The 22,057-nt window shown below is 45.5% G+C and overlaps 1 protein-coding gene across 6 annotated transcripts in view; it reads right to left on the reverse strand.

The window, feature by feature from the left end:
• Window positions 1–22,057, reverse strand: part of celsr3 (cadherin, EGF LAG seven-pass G-type receptor 3) — a 295,892-nt gene that overhangs the window by 23,360 nt on the left and 250,475 nt on the right. For 3 of the 6 annotated variants that reach the window (XR_005462394.1, XM_038812388.1, XM_038812386.1), the window contains 6 exons: window positions 16,867–16,947; window positions 16,043–16,169; window positions 12,805–12,924; window positions 10,175–10,311; window positions 9,002–9,120; window positions 8,005–8,178 (listed from right to left, as the gene is read on the reverse strand). Coding sequence is in view for 4 of the 6 variants with exons in the window: in XM_038812388.1 (XP_038668316.1) it covers window positions 8,005–8,178; window positions 9,002–9,120; window positions 10,175–10,311; window positions 12,805–12,924; window positions 16,043–16,169; window positions 16,867–16,947 (758 nt within the window). In the remaining 2 variants the exon portion in view is untranslated. Of the gene's footprint in view, window positions 1–8,004; window positions 8,179–9,001; window positions 9,121–10,174; window positions 10,312–12,804; window positions 12,925–16,042; window positions 16,170–16,866; window positions 16,948–22,057 lie in introns of those variants that run through there. The other 3 variants (XM_038812389.1, XM_038812390.1, XR_005462395.1) reach the window with 2 other exon arrangements.

Here is a 22,057-nt window from a genome sequence, read left to right on the forward strand (position 1 = left end):
ATGGGCGGGGGTGCGGGAGGGAATGGGCGGGGGTGCGGGAGTAAATGGGCGGGGGTACGTGAGTAAATGGGCGGGAGTGCGGGAGTAAATGGGCGGGAGTGCGGGAGTAAATGGGCGGGGGTGCGGGAGGGAATGGGCGGGAGTGAATGGGCGGGAGTGCGGGAGTAAATGGGCGGGGGTGCGGGAGTAAATGGGCGGGGGTGCGGGAGTAAATGGGCGGGGGTACGGGAGTAAATGGGCGGGGGTACGTGAGTAAATGGGCGGGGGTACGGGAGTAAATGGGCGGGGGTACGGGAGTAAATGGGCGAGGGTACGGACAAATGGGCGAGGGTACGGGAGTAAATGGGCGAGGGTACGGGAATAAATGGGCGGGGGCACGGGAGTAAATGGGCGAGGGTACGGGAGTAAATGGGCGGGAGTGCGGGAGTAAATGGGCGGGAGTGCGGGAGTGAATGGGCGGGGGTGCGGGAGTAAATAGGCGGGAGTGCGGGAGTAAATGGGCGGGAGTGCGGGAGTGAATGGGCGGGGGTGCGGGAGTAAATGGGCGGGAGTGCGGGAGCAAATGGGCGGGAGTGCGGGAGTGAATGTGTGGAGGCGCGGGAGTAAATGGGCGGGGGTACGGGAGTAATTGGGCGGGAGTGTGGGAGTAAATGGGCGGGAGTGCGGGAGTAAATGGGCGGGAGTGCGGGAGTAAATGGGCGGGAGTGAATGTGTGGAGGTGCGGGAGTAAATGGGCGGGAGTGCGGGAGTAAATGGGCGGGAGTGAATGTGTGGAGGTGCGGGAGTAAATGGGCGGGAGTGCGGGAGTAAATGGGCGGGAGTGCGGGAGTAAATAGGCGGGAGTGCGGGAGTAAATGGGCGGGGGTGCGGGAGTAAATGGGCGGGGGTGCGGGAGTAAATGGGCGGGGGTGCGGGAGTAAATGGGCGGGGGTGCGGGAGTAAATGGACGGGGGTGCGGGAGTAAATGGGCGGGGGTGCGGGAGTAAATGGGCGGGGGTACGGGAGTAAATGGGCGGGAGTACGGGAGTAAATGGACGGGGGTACGGGAGAAAATGGGCGGGAGTACGGGAGTAAATGGGCGGGAGTGTGGGAGTAAATGGGCGGAGGTGCGGGAGTAAATGGGCGGGGGTACGTGAGTAAATGGGCGGGAGTGCGGGAATGAATGGGCGGGAGTGCGGGAGTAAATGGGCGGGGGTACCGGAGTAAATGGGCGGAAGTGCGGGAGTAAATGGGCGGGAGTGTAGGAGTAAATGGGCGGGTGTACGCGAGTAAATGGGCGGGGGTACGGGAGTAAATGGGCGGGAGTGTGGGAGTAAAAGGGCGGGAGTGTGGGAGTAAAAGGGCGGGGGTACGGGAGTAAATGGGCGGGTGTGTGGGAGTAAATGGGCGGGAGTGCGGGAGTAAATGGGCGGGAGTGAATGTGTGGAGGTGCGGGACTGAATGGGCGGGAGTGCGGGAGTGAATGGGCGGGGGTGCGGGAGTAAATGGGCGGGGGTACGTGAGTAAATGGGCGGGGGTGCGGGAGGGAATGGGCGGGGGTGCGGGAGTAAATGGGCGGGGGTGCGGGAGTAAATGGGCGGGAGTGCGGGAGTAAATGGGCGGGGGTGCGGGAGTAAATGGGCGGGAATGAATGGGCGGGGGTGCGGGAATGAATGGGCGGGGTTGCGGGTATAAATGGGCGGGGATGCGGGAGTAAATAGGTGGGAGTGCGGGAGTGAATGGGTGGGGGTGCGAGAGTAAATGGGCGGGGGTGCGGGAGTAAATGGGCGGGAGTGCGGGAGTAAATGGGCGGGAGTGCGGGAGTAAATGGGCGGGAGTGCGGGAGTAAATGGGCGGGAGTGCGGGAGTAAATGGGCGGGAGTGTGGGAGTAAATGGGCGGGAGTGCGGGAGTAAATGGGCGGGGGTGCGGGAGTAAATGGGCGGGGGTGCCTGAGTAAATGGGCGGGAGTGCGGGAGTAAATGGGCGGGGGTGTGGGAGTAAATGGGCGGGAGTGCGGTAGTAAATGGGCGGGAGTGCGGGAGTAAATGGGCGGGGGTACGTGAGTAAAAGTGCGGGGGTACGTGAGTAAATGGGCGGGGGTGCGCGAGTGAATGTGTGGAGGTGCGGGAGTGAATGGCTGGGGCTGCAGGAGTGAGTGACAGACTGTGTTTGGGTGTAGGTGTGTGTGAGTCTGCCTTATGCCCAGTCTCAGTTTTCTCTCACTGCCACACAGCAACACATACACACACACGCACCTACATACTTCCACCAACATGCTATGTTGCGGGAGTGAATGCTTCAGCATTGAACTACATTTGGTCAACAATTCTTTACTTTCTTAAATCCTCAAATTTCCTGAACAGAGTTTCTTCTTTTGCTAAACCTTCTTTCCGAATTTTGCTCATTGGTTCTTGAGCAAACAAAATATGTAAATGTGTCCCGAGTGAAAAGGTTGGACAAGCCTGTTCTCGGACAAGGAGAGCAGGCACAGGGGAACACCACCACCTGGAAGTCCCCCATGTCACTCACCATAAGACCATAAGACATAGGAGCAAAATTAAGCCACTCTGCCCATCGAGTCTGCTCTGCCATTCAATCATGGCTGATATTTTCTCATCCCCATTCTCCTGCCTTCTCCCTATAACCCCTGATCTCCTTATTAATCAAGAACCTATCTATCTCTGTCTTAAAGACACTCAACTATTTGGCCTCCACAGCCTTCTGTGGTAAAGTTTTCCACAGATTCACCACCCTCTGACTAAAGAAATTCCTCCTCATCTCAGTTTTAAAGGATCGTCCCTTTAGTCTGAGATGGTGTCCTCTGGTTCTAGTTTTTCCTACAAGTGGAAAATCCTCGCCACGTCCACTCTATCCAGGCCTCGCAGTATCCTGTTAAGTTTCAATAAGATCCCCCCTCATCCTTCGAAACACCAAGGAGTACAGACCTGGAGTCCACAAGCGTTCCTCATACGATAAGTTCTTCATTCCAGGGATCATTCTTGTGAACCTCCTCTGGACCCTTTCCAAGGCCAGCACATCCTTCCTTAGACACGAGGCCCAAAACTGCTCACAATACTCACCATCCTGAATTGGAATATCGTCATTTCATCACTGTTGTTGGGTCAAAATCCTGGAGCTCCCCCTTTACAGCACTGTGTGTATACCTACACCCCATGGACTGCAGCAGTTCAAGAAAACATCTCACCACTCGCAAGGACAATTAGAAATGGATGATAAATGCTGGCCTAGCCAATGGCACCATTATCCCGCAAATTAATAAAATAAAAATATCCAGACAACTATTGTGACCAGTGATCCGTCTTTTCACGCAAGAACATCAGATTGAGGGTGCCAAAACCCATAGAACGTTATCCTTTTTCCACAAAGTTTTCCCATTGGTCAAAAGATGCTTTTTCCCTTAAATGCTAACCTTGGCAGAAACCCAATTTGTTTTGTCCTTTGTGTGTGCATGCGTATGTATGCATGTGTGCGTGTATGTGCATGTATGTGTGTGCATGTGCGTGCGTCTGCATGCCTGAGTGCACGCGTGCGTGTTTATGCGTGTGTGTGTGTATTATGCGTGTCTGTGTATGCGTGTCTGTGTGTATTATGCGTGTCTGTGTGTATTATGCGTGTCTGTGTGTATTATGCGTGTCTGTGTGTATTATGCGTGTCTGTGTGTATTATGCGTGTCTGTGTGTATGTATGTACGTCACTGAGGTCCCAGGTTTGATCCCGGCCCTGGGTCACTGTCCGTGTGGAATTTCAACATTCGCCCCGTGTCTGCGTAGGTCTTACGCCCACAACCCAAAAGATGTTCAGGGTGGGTGGATTTGCCATGCTAAATTGCCCCTTAGTTGGAAATAAAATAATCGGATACTCTAAATTTTTTTTAAAGTGCATATATGCGTGTGTGTGGAGGAATTTAAAAGGGTTTTATTGTTACACTTCAGGATTACAAATCATATGATGACCAGTTTTTGTAACTTACTTTCAAAAGGAAGTTTCATTTGATATTATTATTCGGTCTGAGTTTACAGCAAGAAGCCTGGTTCAAGCCTCTTTGATCCTGCTATTAACACTTGGGAATGTAATCAATTGGTCATTTGGGTGAATTAATAAAATAATTACATTTATGGTGTATCCTGTAGAGCCATGGGGCTAGGGAAACTGTGCACTCCTCCCATCCCAGTTTTAAACCCTTAAACGGAGACTGTACCATGTTCTAGATTCCCAACCAGGGGAAACAACCTCAGTCAGATATTTTCACGTTTGCGTTTTTTTTGTCTCTATTCATTGCTACTTTTAACCTAACTATTTCATGATTCACTGTTCCCCTGATGTTCTCCTCGTGGAGCTCACTCCATCTGCTGTACTTAATTGCCCAGAACTAGATCCGGAACATGCACAAATATATAATTCATATCAAACTATGAATAATTTCAAATTGTGATATTACAAAGTGTGCTTAATATAACTATACTTAAAATTCTCTTTGTTCGTTTTTTTAAAACTTAGAGTACCCAATTATTTTTTTTTCCAATTAAGGGGCAATTTAGCGTGGCCAATCCACCTAACCTGCACATCTTTGGGTTGTGGGGGTGAGACCCACACAGGCATGGGGAGAATGTACAAACTCCACACGGACGGTGACTCGGGGCCGAGATTGAACCCGGGTCCTCAGCGCCGTGAGGCAGCAGTGCTAACCACTGCACCACTGTGCCGCCCTTAAAATTCTCTTTGTATAGAAGTTCCTTCTCTATATCGCTTTAGCCAGAAATTAAATGCAGCACAGACTATAGGATGAATATCTTCTTTCACTGTTGGCTGCAAGGTAACAAAGTGAAATAGATTTGAGCTGTTCGAATCCACCAACCAGTGGGTTATTCCACACTGCCAAACTGGCTGTAACCTGGCAGCCTATTTTTTTCTTGTTGCTTTTGATTTATCCAACTTCACCAAATGCTCTGAATATATGTTAAATGTTTGTACAATAATACTCGCAGGGTGTAATTTCTGGTCTCAAGAGGCCTCATACAGTTTACCATAATTGACTTACAAGAGCTGTTTTGCATTCTGGTAACAGGAGTGTTTATGAAGGTGTTGAAACATTCAAAACACTACGTACACTAGTGAGTGAATAATGAGGTGCTAAATACATCCGCTCAGATGAACAATTAACAGATTAGCATTTGCAAAGGAGAGATATGAGCAAGGAATCAGCTGCTCATGTGTACATAGAAAATTATATTCTTTATCAAACACCAAATATATTGAGTTACTACTGAAACCAAAGAAAGGACAAGATTAATTAGTTCCTCCAGAGGCAGCGAGCAGGAAACTGTTGCTCCTAAATTTTATTGGATAGGGTCAATTCTAATTTTAACGTCCATGAACTTTTGTCAAAAAGCAACATATTATTCTAATCTTTAAGCATAGCTATTTAATTTCCTTACATAATGGCAGCACAGTGGTACAGTGGTTAGCACTGCTGCCTCACAGCACCAGGGACCCGGGTTCAATTCCAGCCTTGGGTGACTGTGTGGAGTTTGCACTTTCTCCCGTGTCTGCGTGGGTTTCCTCCCGCAGTCTAAAGATATTCGGTTAGGTGGACTGGCTATTCTGAATTGCCCCTTAGTGTCCAGGGATGTGCAGGTTATGAGTGGTTACAGGGATGGGGCGGGGGAGTGGAAGGATAGATTGCTCTTTCAACGTGTGGGTGCAAACTCAATGGGCCAAATGGCCTCCTTGTGCACTATAGAGATTCAAGGATTGATTCAAGGATAAATCCAAATGGAAGAAAACATGACCAGATATGCTTGTTTCTGCGCCTGCCGTTATTGGGTGGTTTAAGCACATTGTAAACAAGCCAATTGGGTGGCTAGGATCACTTCATAAGGGGAAAACAGCCCAATTCTGCGTTTGTTAATTTAGCCAATGGAAAATTAGAGGGGTGCCATTAGGGGGTGGTTGTGCTTCTACTTCTGCAATTTCCCTCTTTGCAATACACCCAGGCAATACAACAGCCACAGATCATAGGGATGACAGTCTCTGTACTATTACTGATGTTTCACAATTGCTACTGCCTGCTCTGGTTTATGGTTTAGAACTGCTAGTCAGAGGCAGTCTGGAAAGGTGCTTTATACAGAATTTAATGCTGTCCCAGGTTTGTACTTTAATTGGGACTACTATTCATGATATAACTGAGATAAAAACATTATGATATCAATTAGGGAAGCGAAGAGGGCAGAGTCTGATACTATTATATATCTGGCACTGTATTAATGAAGTTTACAGTAACTTTACTTTGAGTTGAAACCTTTTGCCCAAATTCCTTTTCTCTCTCGTCAATGCAGAACCATTCAAATCCCATTCTGACATGTCTATTCCTGAAACCAATTATCCTGTGACTTCTCTGTGAGAAAATGCAATTAGAACTAAAATGTAGATCTAGACCTTGGCAACAGGCAGCAGCTTGAGATTCAGTTTAGCTTCCAGGAGACCTGGATTTACAGTGGCTTCCCAGGTGGAACTATAAGCCTGTTTGTAGAATCGTGCGCCTGCCTCGGTACAGTTAATGTAGAGTTTGATCCCAACAGCTAAACACTTAAATATTTAGGAAGTCGAGAGAACAGCTGTGTTCTACATTGTGGGTGGACAGTTTGCAAGGGCCCAAAGTCCAAAAGGAGCAATGCAGATTTGACCTTGCATTGGATTCACACTAGTCTCGATGCCAAACCAAAGGTGGTGTAAGACCACGCAGTCAAGCAAGTGTCACTCCAGTTTCATTTAGAATCCGCTTGTGCCCTGGCTTTTTTAGTTCAGCTTCAGTGCAAGACCAAAATCATTTTTATAGACAGACATGCAGAGTAAAATGCTGTTGTGTAAAAGATTCAAACGCAAATCTCAAAGTTAAACAGGGTGTGTTCTAATCCAATTTTACAGAGAAACAACATCTAGATTTCATCTGGCACAACGATGAGTCAGAATACAGGAGGGAGATAGAGAGCCTAGTGGAGTGGTGTAGTGACAACAATCTCTCCCTCAATGCCAGCAAAACTAAACAGCTGGTCATTGACTTCAGGAAGCAAAGTACTGTACACACCCCTGTCAGCATCAACGGGGCCGAGGTGGAGATGGTTAGCAGTTTCAAATTCCTAGGGGTACACATCTCCAAAAATCTGTCCTGGTTCACCCACGTCGACGCTACCACCAAGAAAGCACAACAGCGCTTATACTTCCTCAGGAAACTAAGGAAATTTGGCATGTCCACATTAACCCTTACCAACTTTTACAGATGCACCATAGAAAGCATCCTATCGGGCTGCATCACAGCCTGGTATGGCAACTGCTCGGCCCAGGACCGCAAGAAACTTCAGAGAGTCGTGAGCACCGCCCAGTCCATCACACGAACCTGCCTCCCATCCATTAACTCCATCTATACCTCCCGCTGCCTGGGGAAAGCGGGCAGCATAATCAAAGATCCCTCCCACCCGGCTTACTCACTCGTCCAACTTCTTCCATCGGGCAGGAGATACAGAAGTCTGAGAACACCGATAAACAGACTCAAAAACAGCTTCTTCCCCACTGTCACCAGACTCCTAAATTACCCTCTTGTGGACTGACCTCATTAACACTACACCTTGTATGCTTCATCTGATGCCGATGCTTATGTAGTAACATTGTATATATTGTGTTGCCCTATTATGCATTTTCTTTTCTTCCCTTTTCTTCCCATGTACTTAATGATCTGTTAAGCTGCTCGCAGAAAAATACTTTTCACTGTACCTCGGTACACGTGACAATAAACAAATCTAATCCATCTGTTAGAGTTGTATGTGAACTCAAGCACCAGCGGTCAAATGACAGTGTTGTGATAAAATGTCCAGGACAGACAAGAGAACATTATCACCTCTATTGGAAGGGGATGTTTTGCTTCTAATCCACCTTTTCAGCTAAATTTCACAACATTTGCATTAAATCCAACCAAGCATTGTGTTTCCTTTTGCCTTTTCCTACTCACCTTTAGGGGTTGTATGCAGGGGGTCAGTAAGCAGCCGTTCACTGTTTGCTGCCCGTTTAAATCGCCGTGGAAACCGCCCTCGATATCGTTCATTCTCCTCACTCTCCGACGATGCTAAAGAAAGGCTACGTTCCTCATCCAGTGACAGATCACTATCAGTGTCAGAATCATGATCTGTGCACAGGAATGACAACATTTATTCGAGATTAAAGATTAGACAAGATAATTATTTTTAGCTCATCAGTAAGACAAGTGGTATTGTAAGTGTCGCCAATGGCAGGATAAGCTTCAGAATCCTTATCCCCTGACCAAGAAATTATCATTGGCGAAAAAAGTGGATTAATTCTTAACATGCACATTCATGTGCCACTCCTTGTCTGCTATTTTAATACTAACAGAAACATTTACTTTGACATCATACTAATTTCATAGAATTTACAGTGCAGAAGGAGGCCATTCGGCCCATCAAGTCCGCACCTGCTCTTGGAAAGAGCACCCCACCCCCTACCCAAGGTCAACACCTCCACCCTATCCCCATAACCCAGTAACCCCAACCAACACTAAGGGCAATTTTGGACACCAAGGGCAATTTATCATGGCCAATCCACCTAACTTGCACATCTTTGGACTGTGGGAGGAAACCGGAGCACCCGGAGGAAACCCACGCACACACGGGGAGGATGTGCAGACTCCGCACAGACAGTGACCCAAGCCGGAATCGAACCTGGGACCCTGGAGCTGTGAAGCGATTGTGCTAACCACAGTGCTGCCCACAATGCTACCGTGCTGCTCATTTACTATTAGCCATTTTACATTTAAAAAGTGCTGGATATGTCCTTTAAGTCCCATAACGTAGAAGGCTTTGGACCAACAACTGGAAAGTGGGATTAGATAGGGTAGCTCCTTCCCAGCTGGTGTGGACCAAACTAACGTCACGAGTGGGGGAATAAAGTGAAAGCTTCCAGTGGCACACACTGACATTTCATAATAACCTCACCTCCTCCTCCACCTGCATCTTGTGGTCGATGAAACATCGCAACATCTATGTCAGTGGGCCCAGTGTGACCCAACAAGGTCTGATCCAAGGCTGAGCCCTGTCGTGCCAGCAAATTCTCTCTGAGGAAAGCACAATGAAAAGTTTTAGTATATCTTTTTGAAACATTGCGAACGACTCGTGGGTGAACTGAACTTTCACATTTGGAACCGCAAATTAAAATTCAGATCAAAAATGGCACTGTGAAAGAAAATTTTCCTTCAACTTAGCGTTTGTGTATTTTCTGGGTGCACTAAATTATGCAGTGCCACTGCCACACCTGAGCTAGGACTACACAATTTGGTCACTGGTTCAAAATGGGAAATTAATCGATTTCCTTGTGCTAGAAGTGAGCGCATGACCATTGAGTGAGGACAGGATTGGACATCGCTGTGTGCAACCTCTTGTTAAAGATGACCACACGGCAAGGGTACCACGGCATCTGCAAATTTCTAGCAAAAAAGGTGGCAACACATTGAGGAGTGAAGTGTTATGGAGAAAACAAATGCTAAGGTAACAAAACAGGTGGAATACATTGCAAGGTAACACCAGAAGGATTTGGGTGGCACTCCCCAACTGGGCCTTGTTCCTGGAAATGGATGTGGATTACAACTATATCAGTGGTAATGGTCCCCAAGTTCAGGCATTCAGTTTCGTCCAAAACAATGACCATATGTCTCCATCTCTAACCTGCCATGCCTCTCAAACTCTACTGCTTGCTTCTCTCTACAGAGAATTGGAGGGGGATTAAATGCAGGGTCTAAAAAGCTGGTTTCTTCTGGACTCCTTCCTTGCTTTCGATAAAGAAAATGAGGATGTTATGTCTCTGATATCTCAACCACATGGCTGCCTTTGGTTGTGTCTCACAGGCATGAGCACCCTTGTGTTGGTGCATCATTAAAATAAAGAGTGTCAGCTAAAAGTACCCTAATACCCAAAATGCAATTCCTACTTTGCGGTCACAGTATCGCTACTCTGAATATGGAGCCAATGCTCTCTGAAATTGTCAGACAAGTGCAATTTATATTTCTACTCATTTAATTCTTTCCATGATAGAACTCTACTTGAAGGCTTCTGTATTTCCCAGTGTAAAAGCATGTTGTAGCTTTTTCTAATGACTATTTCTTGAAAGCATACCTGAGATATCCAGGCTGGCTAGAGTGAGTCCGTGCAGATCGGGCAGTGCTTACTGATGAAATTGTTGATGTTCCAAGTGTTATCCGATGAAGTCCACTCTCCTCAAACAGCGATGTGTTATTGTATGGGTGGGAGCCCTAGGAACATAAGAAATAATGTCTACACATTAGTGCCTCATAGGCCGGAGCTTACTGTACCTGCAAATTAATGGAAATCACAGGTAAACAGGAGAACTCAAATGAATACTGTGGCAAACTCAGGTTAAATGCCAATTTAAGACTTGTACAATCCACCCTCATTATTAATTTTCAGTCTAACAATCCTGCTCTCTTTTATACACTATGTGCTGTGTTATGAGATAACTATGTTGGTACATACTTAATTTTTATGAACAAAATGTTTGGCACCCAAGGAAGTTGGTGCGACACAAACATAAAAATCAATTCAATATGACATTTTCAGTGGAAGACTGATTCCTATTACTGCCCTTGCAATATTACACAATATTACACTACATCCATAGAACTGAAATAAAGGAACACACTTTTTTAATATAAATATTTATCTTTCTTACTTCATGACTTCCAGAATTATATTTCAGACAAAAGAATTATTGAAACATTGGAGCCGTTTATAATGTTTATCTTGTGCCTTGCGGCTTCCTACAAAATTCAGGACAAATCGATCACTTGTAACTCTTTGCTGTACCTTCCAGATGTCTCAATGCCACAAGCAGGCTGCGGCTGAATTGGAACTGGTTATTGGGGAAAGGAGTGATACAAGCTTGCAATGTCATTTAGGCTGTCTAAGATATTGGGTTTAATGCAGGTTGAGATATGAGATGCAAAATCTTGGACAAACATTAGTTTATGGAGGATGGAAGGAAAGAGGCCAGCAAGAACAGCATTGGAGTAACTGAGTCCAGAGGTGACTGAGGTGTATATGATGGTTTTGGCGGATGGGTTAAAGTACATTTGGAGGTAGATGATGATACTGATTCTGCCTAATCCCCTGAGGGAGAGGGGGGATGGAGTCCAGGACAAAAGACTGGAGCTTGCAGTGAGGAACGAAGACGAATGACTTTGAACTTTCCAAAGTTGAGCTGGAAGCACTTACGACCGACCCAGGACTGGATATTGGACAAGCAATTGGACAACAATTTTAGGGTTACTCTTACCTACATGCCTGGTGTATTAGCACTCTTATACTCAAGGCAATGAACGGCACACCAAAATATGGGTTTTATTATGTTGCAGTCAGCTAGTCTCTGGCGAGTTGTTTCCACTGAAGTAACATGTCAGCTTAATAATTTGTTGTTATATTTCTCAATTTACTTAACTGAAGCAGTAAATGTGGAGATATGTAATATAATGATGAAGGAATGATAACATGGCCGGGATTCTCCCCTACCCGGCGGGGGGGGTCCCGGAGAATTCATGTGGCGTGAACCACTCCGGCGTCGGGCCGCCCCAAAGGTGTGGAAGTTTCCGCACTTTTAGGAGCCAAGCCCTCACATTGAGGCGCTAGGCCCGCGCCGGAGTGGTTCCTACTCCGCCGGCTGGTGTGAACAGCCTTTGGTGCCACTCCAGCCGGGGCCTTGGCCGGCCGGAGTAAGTCTGCGCATGCGCCGGAGCGTCAGCAGCTGCTGACGTCATACCGGCGCATGCGCAGGGGAGAGGGTCTCTTCCGCCTCCGCCATGGTGAAGACCATGGCGAAGGCGGAAAAAAAAGAGTGCCCCCATGGCACAGGCCTGCCCGCCATTCGGTGCGCCCCGATCGCAGGCTAGGCCAGGCCACCGTGGGGGCACCCCTCGGGGTCAGATCACCCCCCCCCCCCCCAGGACCCCGATGCCCGCCCGTGCCGCCAGTAAGGTAGGTGGTTTAATCCACGCTGGTGGGAGAGGCTAGTCAGCGGCGGGACTTCGGCCCATCGCGGGCCGGAGAATCACCGCGGGGGGCCCGCCGACCGGCTCGCAGTGATTCCCACCCCCGCCGAATCTCGGGGGGCGGAGAACTCGGGACACGGCGGGGGCGGGCTTGATGCCGGCCCCGGGCGATTCTCCGACCCGGCGGGGGGGGTCGGAGAATCCTGCCCCATATGTCCTTTTTGTGTAGGCCTTGTAACATATTGACCGTTATTTACCCACTGGCATCAATTAGTTTGCAAGAGAAAATTCTTATTCATATATGCAATAACTTTGGCTAATCACATGTTTCATTTCAGTGTTAGGAAATAACTGATGTAACGTTACATTTGAGAAAATAATAAAAATGAATGTTATGCAGGTTCAAAGCCTCACTCATGTGGTATCCTTGTCCCAGCAATATTGTATAAAGAGACAGCAAGTGGAGGAGAGGGGAAATCTTGTCCACCGCCATGTGTCTTCTGGACCTGGGTTAAAAGCAATGCTGATAATAGTTTTGCTGTAGCTTATCACACTCACCTTATTAGACATGGATACTTGTGAAAGAAGAAAATAGGGAAGGTTTGTGGCATCAGAAATTATTTAAGTCAAACAGAAAATAAATGCTACACACCACAGAAGAAAATTAAAAATGCTTCAGAGGTTTAACACTCTTTCCATTTACTGGAAAAGACTCACTATTTAACAGTTAAGTTTTTTTTTTACCGAGAGCTGAGGTGCTCGTGTTGTGTCATCGCCCTGGTTTCTTTTCCCAAGGCAAGCCAATTTCCAGGCTTCCTGCACTTCTTCACTCAGGATACAGAACAATACCAGAACAGCCAATCCCTGCAGGAGATTTAAAAAACAATAGGTACTGTAAAAGCAAAATTCGATTTATTCTGCAGCAAGTCTGATATCGGAACCACCGTTAAACCTTAAACTGAAATCCTAAATGCACAGAGTATGTACAAGAGGGTCTTGGTGATGAATGTGATGCACTATGAAATTATATGGTCAGCAGGATTTTCAATCATTTCGATTCAGGTTCATTCTGGAGTCAGGCCAGAATATATCTGGCATTGCAAGTTGTCCTTTCAAACTATTTCAGATTTGCTTCAAATTTACTACACCCCTTTGTCATAAATGTGTCGCTCAATCACAGGGAGAAAGTATAGCAGTCAAACCTCTAGGAAGCAAAGAGCAAACCGGAGTGATCGGACACATTTTTAAATAGAGAGAGAACAGCTTTGAAAAGAAGAACGCAGAAACTCGATGGAATACAGTTTCACTCAACTAACAACAAATCTGAGCTGATTGGTAGATCAACAGAGTAATCTTTGGAGTTAATAAAAATCTCTATTAGTGTCACAAGTAGGCTTACATTAAGATTGCAATGAAGTTACTGTGAAAAGCCCCTAGTTGTCACACTCTGGCACCTGTCAGGTGCACTGAGGGAGAATTCAGAATGTCCAACTTACCTAACAGCACGTCTTTCGGGACTTGTGGGAGGAAACCTACGCACCCGGAGGAAACCCACGCAGACACGGAGAGAGCGTGCAGATTCCGCACAGATGGAGCTAATTGCACTTTTAAAAATAATAATCATTTATTAAAGTCCAGTGTTAAGTCGGTATTAGCTGCTCCCTTTTGGTACTGTCATGTACTGTGTAGAACTCAGCATTATGTCAAAAAGTTTACTTGTGACATTATTGTTATGTAGAATGAGCCAGCATACTCTGGAGTTCAGAAGAATGAGAGGTGGTCTCATTGAAATATTTAATATTAGAGGGCCCGACAGGGTAGATGCTAAGCGCTTATTTGCCCCAGATGGAGAATCTAGGACAAAACCTAGAATAAGGAATTATTCTAAAAGTTGAAACAGTTAAAACGCCGAGTCCCGCCGGCACCATCCACATTTGCTCGCTGCTGGCAGAAATTCTGCGTGCAACGGTCGAATGGCAGCCTGTGGGGGGAGGGGGGCTCTGCCCCCGGGGGTGTCTCTGATGTGGCCTGGCCCGCAATTGGGGCCCACGGATTGGCGGGCCGGCCTCTCTGTCCCCCGGCCTCTTTTCCTACGTGCCAGCCCCTGTACTCCTGCGCCATGTTGCGTCGGGGCTGGCGCGTTCAAGGAGGCCACCTAGCATGTGCGCGTTGGCGCCGGCACCACTGCGCATGCGCGGATCCCGTGGCGCGCAGTTCGCACCGGGATTGGCAGCTGGAGCGGCATGAACCGCTCCAGTGCCGTGCTGGCCCCCTGGAGGGGCCAGAATTACTCCTGGCAGCGGCCCGTGCACACCGTCGTAAAACGCAACGCCGTTTACAATGATTTGGACACTCTGCCACAGGATGGGAAAATCCCGCCTGTGTTTCCAGCATGTGCCAGGAGTGGGATGGCAGCCTTTTATTTACTTTGTCAATGGCCATCTTGCTAGATAAAGAAAATAAAGAACTTGCATTTGTATAGTGCCTTTCATGGCCAAACAAAAGCACTTCAGAAATCAATTAAGTAGTTTTGAAGTGTAGTTACATTTGCTGTTTAATGAGGTGTACTTGGGAGGTCAAATAAGGCACAAGAATACACATTTAATGGGGGAATGCTGAGAGGTGAAGATGGAGTGAGGGCTCTTGAGGTGGCACGGTGGCACTGTGGTTAGCACTGCTGCTTCACAACTCCAGGGACCCGGGTTCAATTCCAGTCTCAGGTGACTGTGCGCAGTTTGCATTTTCTCTCCGTGTGTGCGTAGGCTTCCTCCGGGTGCTCCGGTTTCCTCCCACAGTCCAAAGATGTGCAGGTTAGGTGGATTGGAGGGCAGCACGGTGGCGCAGTGGTTAGCAATGCTGTCTCATGGCTCCGAGGTCCCAGGCTCGATCCTGGCTCTGGGTAGCTATCCGTATGGAGTTTTCACATTGTCCCCGTGTTTGCGTGGGTTCCGCCCCCATAACCCAAAGAGGTGTAGGGTAGGTGGATTGGCCTCACTAAATTGCCCCTTAATTGGAAAAAATGAATTGGGTACTCTAAACTTATAAACAAAAAGGTTAGGTGGATTGGTCTTGATAAATTGCCCCTTAGTGTCCAAAAGGTTAGATGGGGTTACTGAGCTACGGGAATAGGGTGGAGGTGTGGGATTAAGTAGGGTGCTCTGTCCAAGGGCCAGTGCAGACTCGAAGGACTGAATGGCCTCCTTCTGCACTGTAAATTCTATGAAGCTATGAAAATCCACAGATCCCTGAAGGTAATAAGACAGGTTAATTAATTGGTTAAGAAGGCAAGTGGAACCATAGCGAAGATATGGAATAGAAGATCAGGTTAGATTCCCAGCTTGGTTCACTGTCTGTGTAGAATCTGCACGTTCTCCCTGTGTCTGTATGGGTTTCCTCCGGGTGCTCCGGTTTCCTCTCATGTCCTGAAAGACGTTTTTGTTAGGTGAAGTGGACATTCTTAATTCTCACTCAGTGTAGCCAAACAGGCGCGGAGTGTGGCGACTTGGGGATTTTCACAGTACCTTCATTGCAGTGTTAATGTGAGCCTGCTTGTGGAAATAATAAAGATTATTATCTTTTAGGGGTCAACTCCTTTCTACTGCAGATGACATAAGACTTACCACACATAGCACAGGTGTGGCTTTGAGACGCAAGACATTCAGGACTGGAAGTAAATGTAACGTTACACAATTTATACTTTACATGTTAGCATTAGTGATTTCTCAACCTTTGCCTAGTATGGAAACGTGTGTGGATAATAGAAGACACTGTGACACAGACATGCATTCACGTATTTAGTTTCAGATGCATATGAGTTTCAAAGAAGTCATGAACTCTGAGATAAGCTAAAGCTGCACGCTAGCAGCAAATGTTAGTTTTCAACACATAATCCAATAGGAAACAATGGGTTGAATTCCACCACTCAGGCAGAACATCTTAGTACATGCTCCTATGCAAACTGTTAGTGAGAGTAAGCGGTTACCTGAAAACAGCAGAGAACAGTGTAGAGGTAGTGAAAAGCAAGGATGCTGTTGTTGACAGCCATCAGCCCAAAAAGCCAGGTGGCACTAACGATTAGTAGCAGAATGAAGGCGCTTCGAATTGTGGTACTAGAGAGACAGGAGAATAACCTACATATGAGATAGAGCAGGGAGCAACATAGCACGTTGGCAGAAACAGCATACCTGTCAAAGTTTAAAATAAAAAACAAGCAGATGAGGGGAGAACTGGAAGGGCTCAGTACAGGAGAAAAGGTACAAATTATTTTAATCACGGACAAGGGAACTGGACAAGTATACACCCTTTGGAAAGATATAATTGTTGTGGGCATGTAAGGGAACTTAATCAGTTGTTTAAAAACAAAAATCTGACGTTATAATCAAAGGGAATGGTGTAGTTTGATAAAGGCAGCAATAAGATGTCTCCTGATCAGGGATTTACATGTTCAAGTTCAGAGCTTGCCTGACACTCAATGATGCATGTCAGCTCAGTCAAGGTGGCAACTCCAGTTCTTACATGGTGGTAAGAAGAATTATCACAGGAAAGATTTCCACAAGGAATCGGTACATTCTACCTTCCATAAATGGGAATGAATATCATCTGGATTGTGCTTCCCGATAGGGATGGTGCATAGATGCAGAAAATTGACGGCAAATTGACACATCCTCCTGGCTGGAAGACGTTGCTTGCTGGTGAGAAGGCAACATAGGGAGACAAACAGGAAGAAGATACAGAGGGAGTTATATTTGGGGGAGGAAGGGGTAAGAAGGTGGGGGAGGGACCCGGGGGGAAATGGCATCTACTCACAGAAAACCGATAAGATTGACGTTTGTGTGGGGACCAGGTTTATCCCCGGTGTCCCAGTTCCTCACATGTCTCTTGGCAGCCCTAAGCACGTAAAGAAAAATAAGGCCTGGACAGACATCAGAAAACACTCAGCTTTCCAGAAGATTTTGACAGGGGAGCACTGCTCAAGCTGACACAAGATAGATTGTGGCTGCAAAGAGGTGAGCTGTCAAAGAATTCAAACTTACAAGTTCAAATATGCTCAATTGAAGCACACAAAAAATTATGATGAAAAGAAAATATGTTTTAACCATTGCTTCGAATTTAGAAATTCGAGGTGCAAAATTCAGTCTCTCTTCAAACTACTATTTGCTTCCTTTACTGTATTCCTGATTTCTTCTTCTCCCAGAAACTACATTTATGTATCCCACATGGTAATAACCATTTACCGTAAAAAAAATAGCACTGATTTCGCTGGCTTACATTTCCTTTAACTTTTATTTTGTTGCTTTGTCCTCCAGCCTACAAGGTCACACCTCTGACAGAAAATAAAGTTAAAGGAAGGCTGCTTGCAATGTCGCAGTTTATGAAATGTGACTTAAGATAAACAAATAAGACATCGCAAAGAAGTATTAATTCTTAAAATGCATGTCAATATTTCACTTTGCCCAACAACCTTCTTATCAAAACCCAGAATACAGTTTCCCCAGGCTTTGATTTGATCCCAGGTATTTTGCTATAGATTACATTGCATTGCTCTTTTCACCCAATTTGTGCTATTGAATGTTGCCGCGGGCAAGAAGGGCATGACAGAGCGCCATGATTAGTGTTATAACCTGCCCGAATCCTATTGGCTGGGGACGATTGGCTATCGCATGATGTATTTTAGGGAGTATGCGCTCCCCAATCAGGAGGTTGGGGCAATCACTAGTAGTTGCAGCTGCATAAATAAAGCTGGCCAGTGTGATACCAGCGAGAGAAGGAAGCAGTGCTGAACTCCCGCGCTGTGTACATGTTGTTGTAAATAAAGTTACTTTCTGTTTGACACTACAAACTCGTGCTGGATTCTTCATGGCCCACACAAAAATTAGACAGCAATTCAGTCAAACAAGAGTGAAGATCCAGTTAAAAATAACGAAGATTATAAAGGCTTGAACATGTGGACAGTTCCTATGGCCCAGATCTTCATTATCGGACTGCTTTGACAAAGAGTCATCGGACTCGAAACGTTAGCTGTTTTCTCTCCCGACAGATGCTGCCAGACTGGCTGAGATTTTCCAGCATTTTCTCTTTTGTTTCAGATTCCAGCATCCACAGTAGTTTGTTTTTGTCGGAATGCTGCTCCGCTCGGACATTTCCCCGACTCAGCGGTACTCTGCATTTCTTCCAGACCTTCTGATCCCGCCTTTTTCAGAAATACCTAGCCCAGCAACGCTCGGACAGCTCCCTCGCAGATTGGAGTCGGGTGAAAGACAGGACCCTGGCCTCGGGTAATAGTCATGTCGTAGGGGGTAGCTGGGTGGTTGTCGGGTCTGGGATAGTTGGGCTATCAGGGGATAGTCAGCTGTGATAGTCACAGTTACCCAGAAGTTAGGTTTTACTATGTCTGGCACTTTCTGGGTGACTATCCAGAGAATTACATCGGAACTGTCTGAAGTCTCTCAGAGTCAGAAACATTCTTTGAGGATTCTGGGCAGTGGGGGAATTACCCGTTGGAAGCTGAGACTTTCTTAGCAATTTCCATGTTGGTCATGGATGATTCAGAGGCCAGAGGATTTGGGCCTATGTTTAAAACCAGTTGGGAATTTAGACTTTTCCATCACTGCTTACTTCTGATGTTGGTAGTTAAGAGGTTTGACCGTGTTAAATTACTGCGAATAAGATTCAGGCACAAAAACTGGTGAATAACATCTAAGCAGCAGACAGCTTAAAGAGGAAGAAACAGATGCATTTGCTGAAAACCTCCCTGAAGACATGACTCCTTAGAGCGAAGGTTATGGGGAGATTTCATAGAGGTGTACAAAAATGACAGTTTTAGGTAAAGTAAACAAAGAAATGTTGTTCCCATTAGCTGATAGTAAATGATCTAGGGAACACAGATTTATGGTTTTGGGCAAGGGATGTTTGGGGGATGTGAGGAAGAACATTTCTTTGCAACAAGTAATAATGACCTTGAAACCGCTGCCTAGAAATGGGGTGGGAGAGAGATGATGAATGACTGCAAAAGGAAATTACATGGGCGCTCGAGGGAAATTAACCTGTGGGGTTACAGGCACATAGCAGGGGAATGGGGCTGACTAGATTTCTCTACAAAAAGCTAGCATGGCCATGATGGACTGAATGACCTCCTTCTGTGCTGTAGTGGCCATATCACCCCAGCTATTGTGAGAGATAGGAAAAAAACTAAAAGGCCTATATAATGGAAATGACATTACCACAACAATTTTTAAGATGGAAAATTGGGATTGAGCAATAACCTCCTCCTATAATTAATATAAACACAATCGCACAAAGCGGAAACCCTCACTGATCATGCAGCCCTTTTATAAAAAATGGGTTAACCGAAGACTTCACTGTGAAAAATCAGTCAGTAGCCTCAACAGCAACTAGACATTCAATACTAATAGGCCATGTAAGTATGCCATTGCATAATAGTCTACAAATATTTGTGTGTTCATCTGAAATTTCTTTGTCTGCTATTTTAGCAGAATTGATAGCCCCAAACCCCCAATCTCCTGAAACCAATCTATGTTGATGTGCTCTGGGAACAAAATAAAAATGGAAAAAAATCTCTGGTTTTTGGACAAGGTGGTAATGGTGAACTCTAAAACAAAGAGTATTTTCTGTTCATGTAGTGCTGCTTTTTTGTACCAGGTGGTGCTATTATACTGTAGAAACCTAAGAAATGGCATTCACGACCTTCTGTCAAGAAAATGGCACCGCAGAACACATTTCTGAACTGTTTATTCCTCAGACTTTGTCTCCTTTCTCTCTCTTTGCTCCTTAGGCCAACAAGCCTGTGACAATAGTATCTTAGACAATTGGTAGATGTTTTGGAGAGCTTTGGCTTCATGGGCCAGATTCAAGTTTAAATCCATTTACCATTAATTTGCATATCTCTTACAATCGCTGTTTCTAACAGACCTTTATTTATTTACTACTGATATAAGTGTTAAAAATAACCCATATAATTAAAACAGAACAAATCAAAACCTAAGATATACAAGAGTAGATAATATTAGAGGTTTAAAATGTTGGGGAACGATAGTTTGGTCTCCCCAATACAGAGGGCAATGAACCTAGAAGATGTTTTTACATTGAATAGGTTAAATAAATTCAGTAACCTACTGTCATAAAATTATGGATGGTCAACAGGTATAGCCCAGTCAAGGGTAGCAAGAAAAACACGGGCCCCATATCTAAGGTAGGATGTGCTGTCCTTGGAGCAGGTCCAGAGGAGGTTCACAAGAATGATATCGGGAATGAAGGGCTTGTCATATGAGGAGCAGTTTGAGGGCTCTGGGTCTGTACTCGATGGAGTTTAGAAGGACCGGGGGATCTCACTGAAACTTAAAGACTGAGATGTCTAGATAGCGTGGACGTAGAAAAGATGTGGAGGCCAAGCCACTGAGTATCTTTAAGACAGAGATGGATAGGTTCTTGATTAATAAGGGGATCAGATGTTATGTGGAGAAGATAGGAGAATGGGGATGAGAAATATATCAGCCATGGTCAAATGGCAGAGCAGACACGATGGGCAGAATGGCCTAATTCTGCTCCGATATCTTATGGTGCATTCTAAGATGGCAGCCAGAAAGGTCAAAAGTGTGAAGCTACAGCACCCATTCATGGTCCAGGTGATTAGCAATCTCTCATGGACTTAGGTTGGGATGAGATTTATCAGTGCACCAGTAAACGCAGCACGTGATAGCTAAATGTGGCCAAGAAGAAAGATCACAGTCAAAGAACTGGAACAAAAGACCTTCAGCACACATCCTCAAACTTTCCCAACTGCAATGAGTCCAGAGGAAGATATGGTCCATAATAAATTATACATAAAAGTAACAAACCTTTTTTGGTGTGTTACTAAGATTTTTACGTCCTTGGTTTGCTCATCTCAACCAATAATCCATCACTTTCACAACAAATTGATTGGCAAATTAAGAAGGGCAAGACCGCAAGGAATTGGTAGAAACATTAGAAGAAAATAAACAATAAATAAAAATGAAGGGCGAAACATGAAATTTGAGTCAATATGGGAAGAATAGCAGGCAAACACATTCACACTGAACTAAACTCAATGAAAGCAATTATCAAATCAATACAAAGTCCGTGTGACATAAATGGAAGAAGACAACTGAAATTTTGTGACTTGAGCGAACAAATATATTCTGTATTTTTTTCCTTATGTTGCTCTAAGTGACACAGATAACTTGGTTTCAACAATAAGTTACTTGGCAGCCCACAAGTTTGGAATATTCCACTTCACTCCCAATGTAATGCCTCAGTGCTCTTTTGGTGAGCTATAACATTACAGACTCCAGTTATAGCTGTTGGGAAATGATAGCTGAAAATGTATTTTCCTTCCTGATAACTATTTAATGATTTTGTTAGAATCCCTGATGAGCTGTTTCTGACATCTGTGCATTCTATTTGTAGCATGTCAAACATAATTTAATTTTTAAACAAAAAATAAATATGCAAGATTGGTTAGGAAAGGGCCAAGGGAACAGAGCCAGAGGCTGACGACAAAAACTCATTTTCTTTTGATTCTCACGAAAAAAGTCATCTATTGATCTTGTGATCCCAAGGCAGAACATGGCACATATCAGAACACCATGGAGAACAGCACACCCAATATATAGTTCACCCAATTTTCTGTCCATTAAAATGAACAGATGGAAATCTCAATGGGTTGCATAGTGGGCACACTGTCCTCTCTAATCTTTTTTCCAATACACACTTGCAGCAGGTAATGCCTGCACTGGCAGTACAAATATAGAAGATTTCTCCAATAGTTTTCTTGAAGTCTCTCAAGTCTAACTAGACAGCTATCATCGCCTCTTCGATTTGGTTGACTGGGAACCAAAGAAGGACAGGATGAAGCGCGACTTGGGTGAGAGTTAGGATTTGGACAGCAGAACTTTTGCTGAGCTCAAGTTCACAAAGAGCGGAAGATGAGAGGTCAACCAGAACAGCATCAGAATAATAG

Source organism: Scyliorhinus canicula, chromosome 11 (assembly GCF_902713615.1).
Source record: "Scyliorhinus canicula chromosome 11, sScyCan1.1, whole genome shotgun sequence".
NCBI classification, from domain to species: Eukaryota; Metazoa; Chordata; class Chondrichthyes; order Carcharhiniformes; family Scyliorhinidae; genus Scyliorhinus; species Scyliorhinus canicula.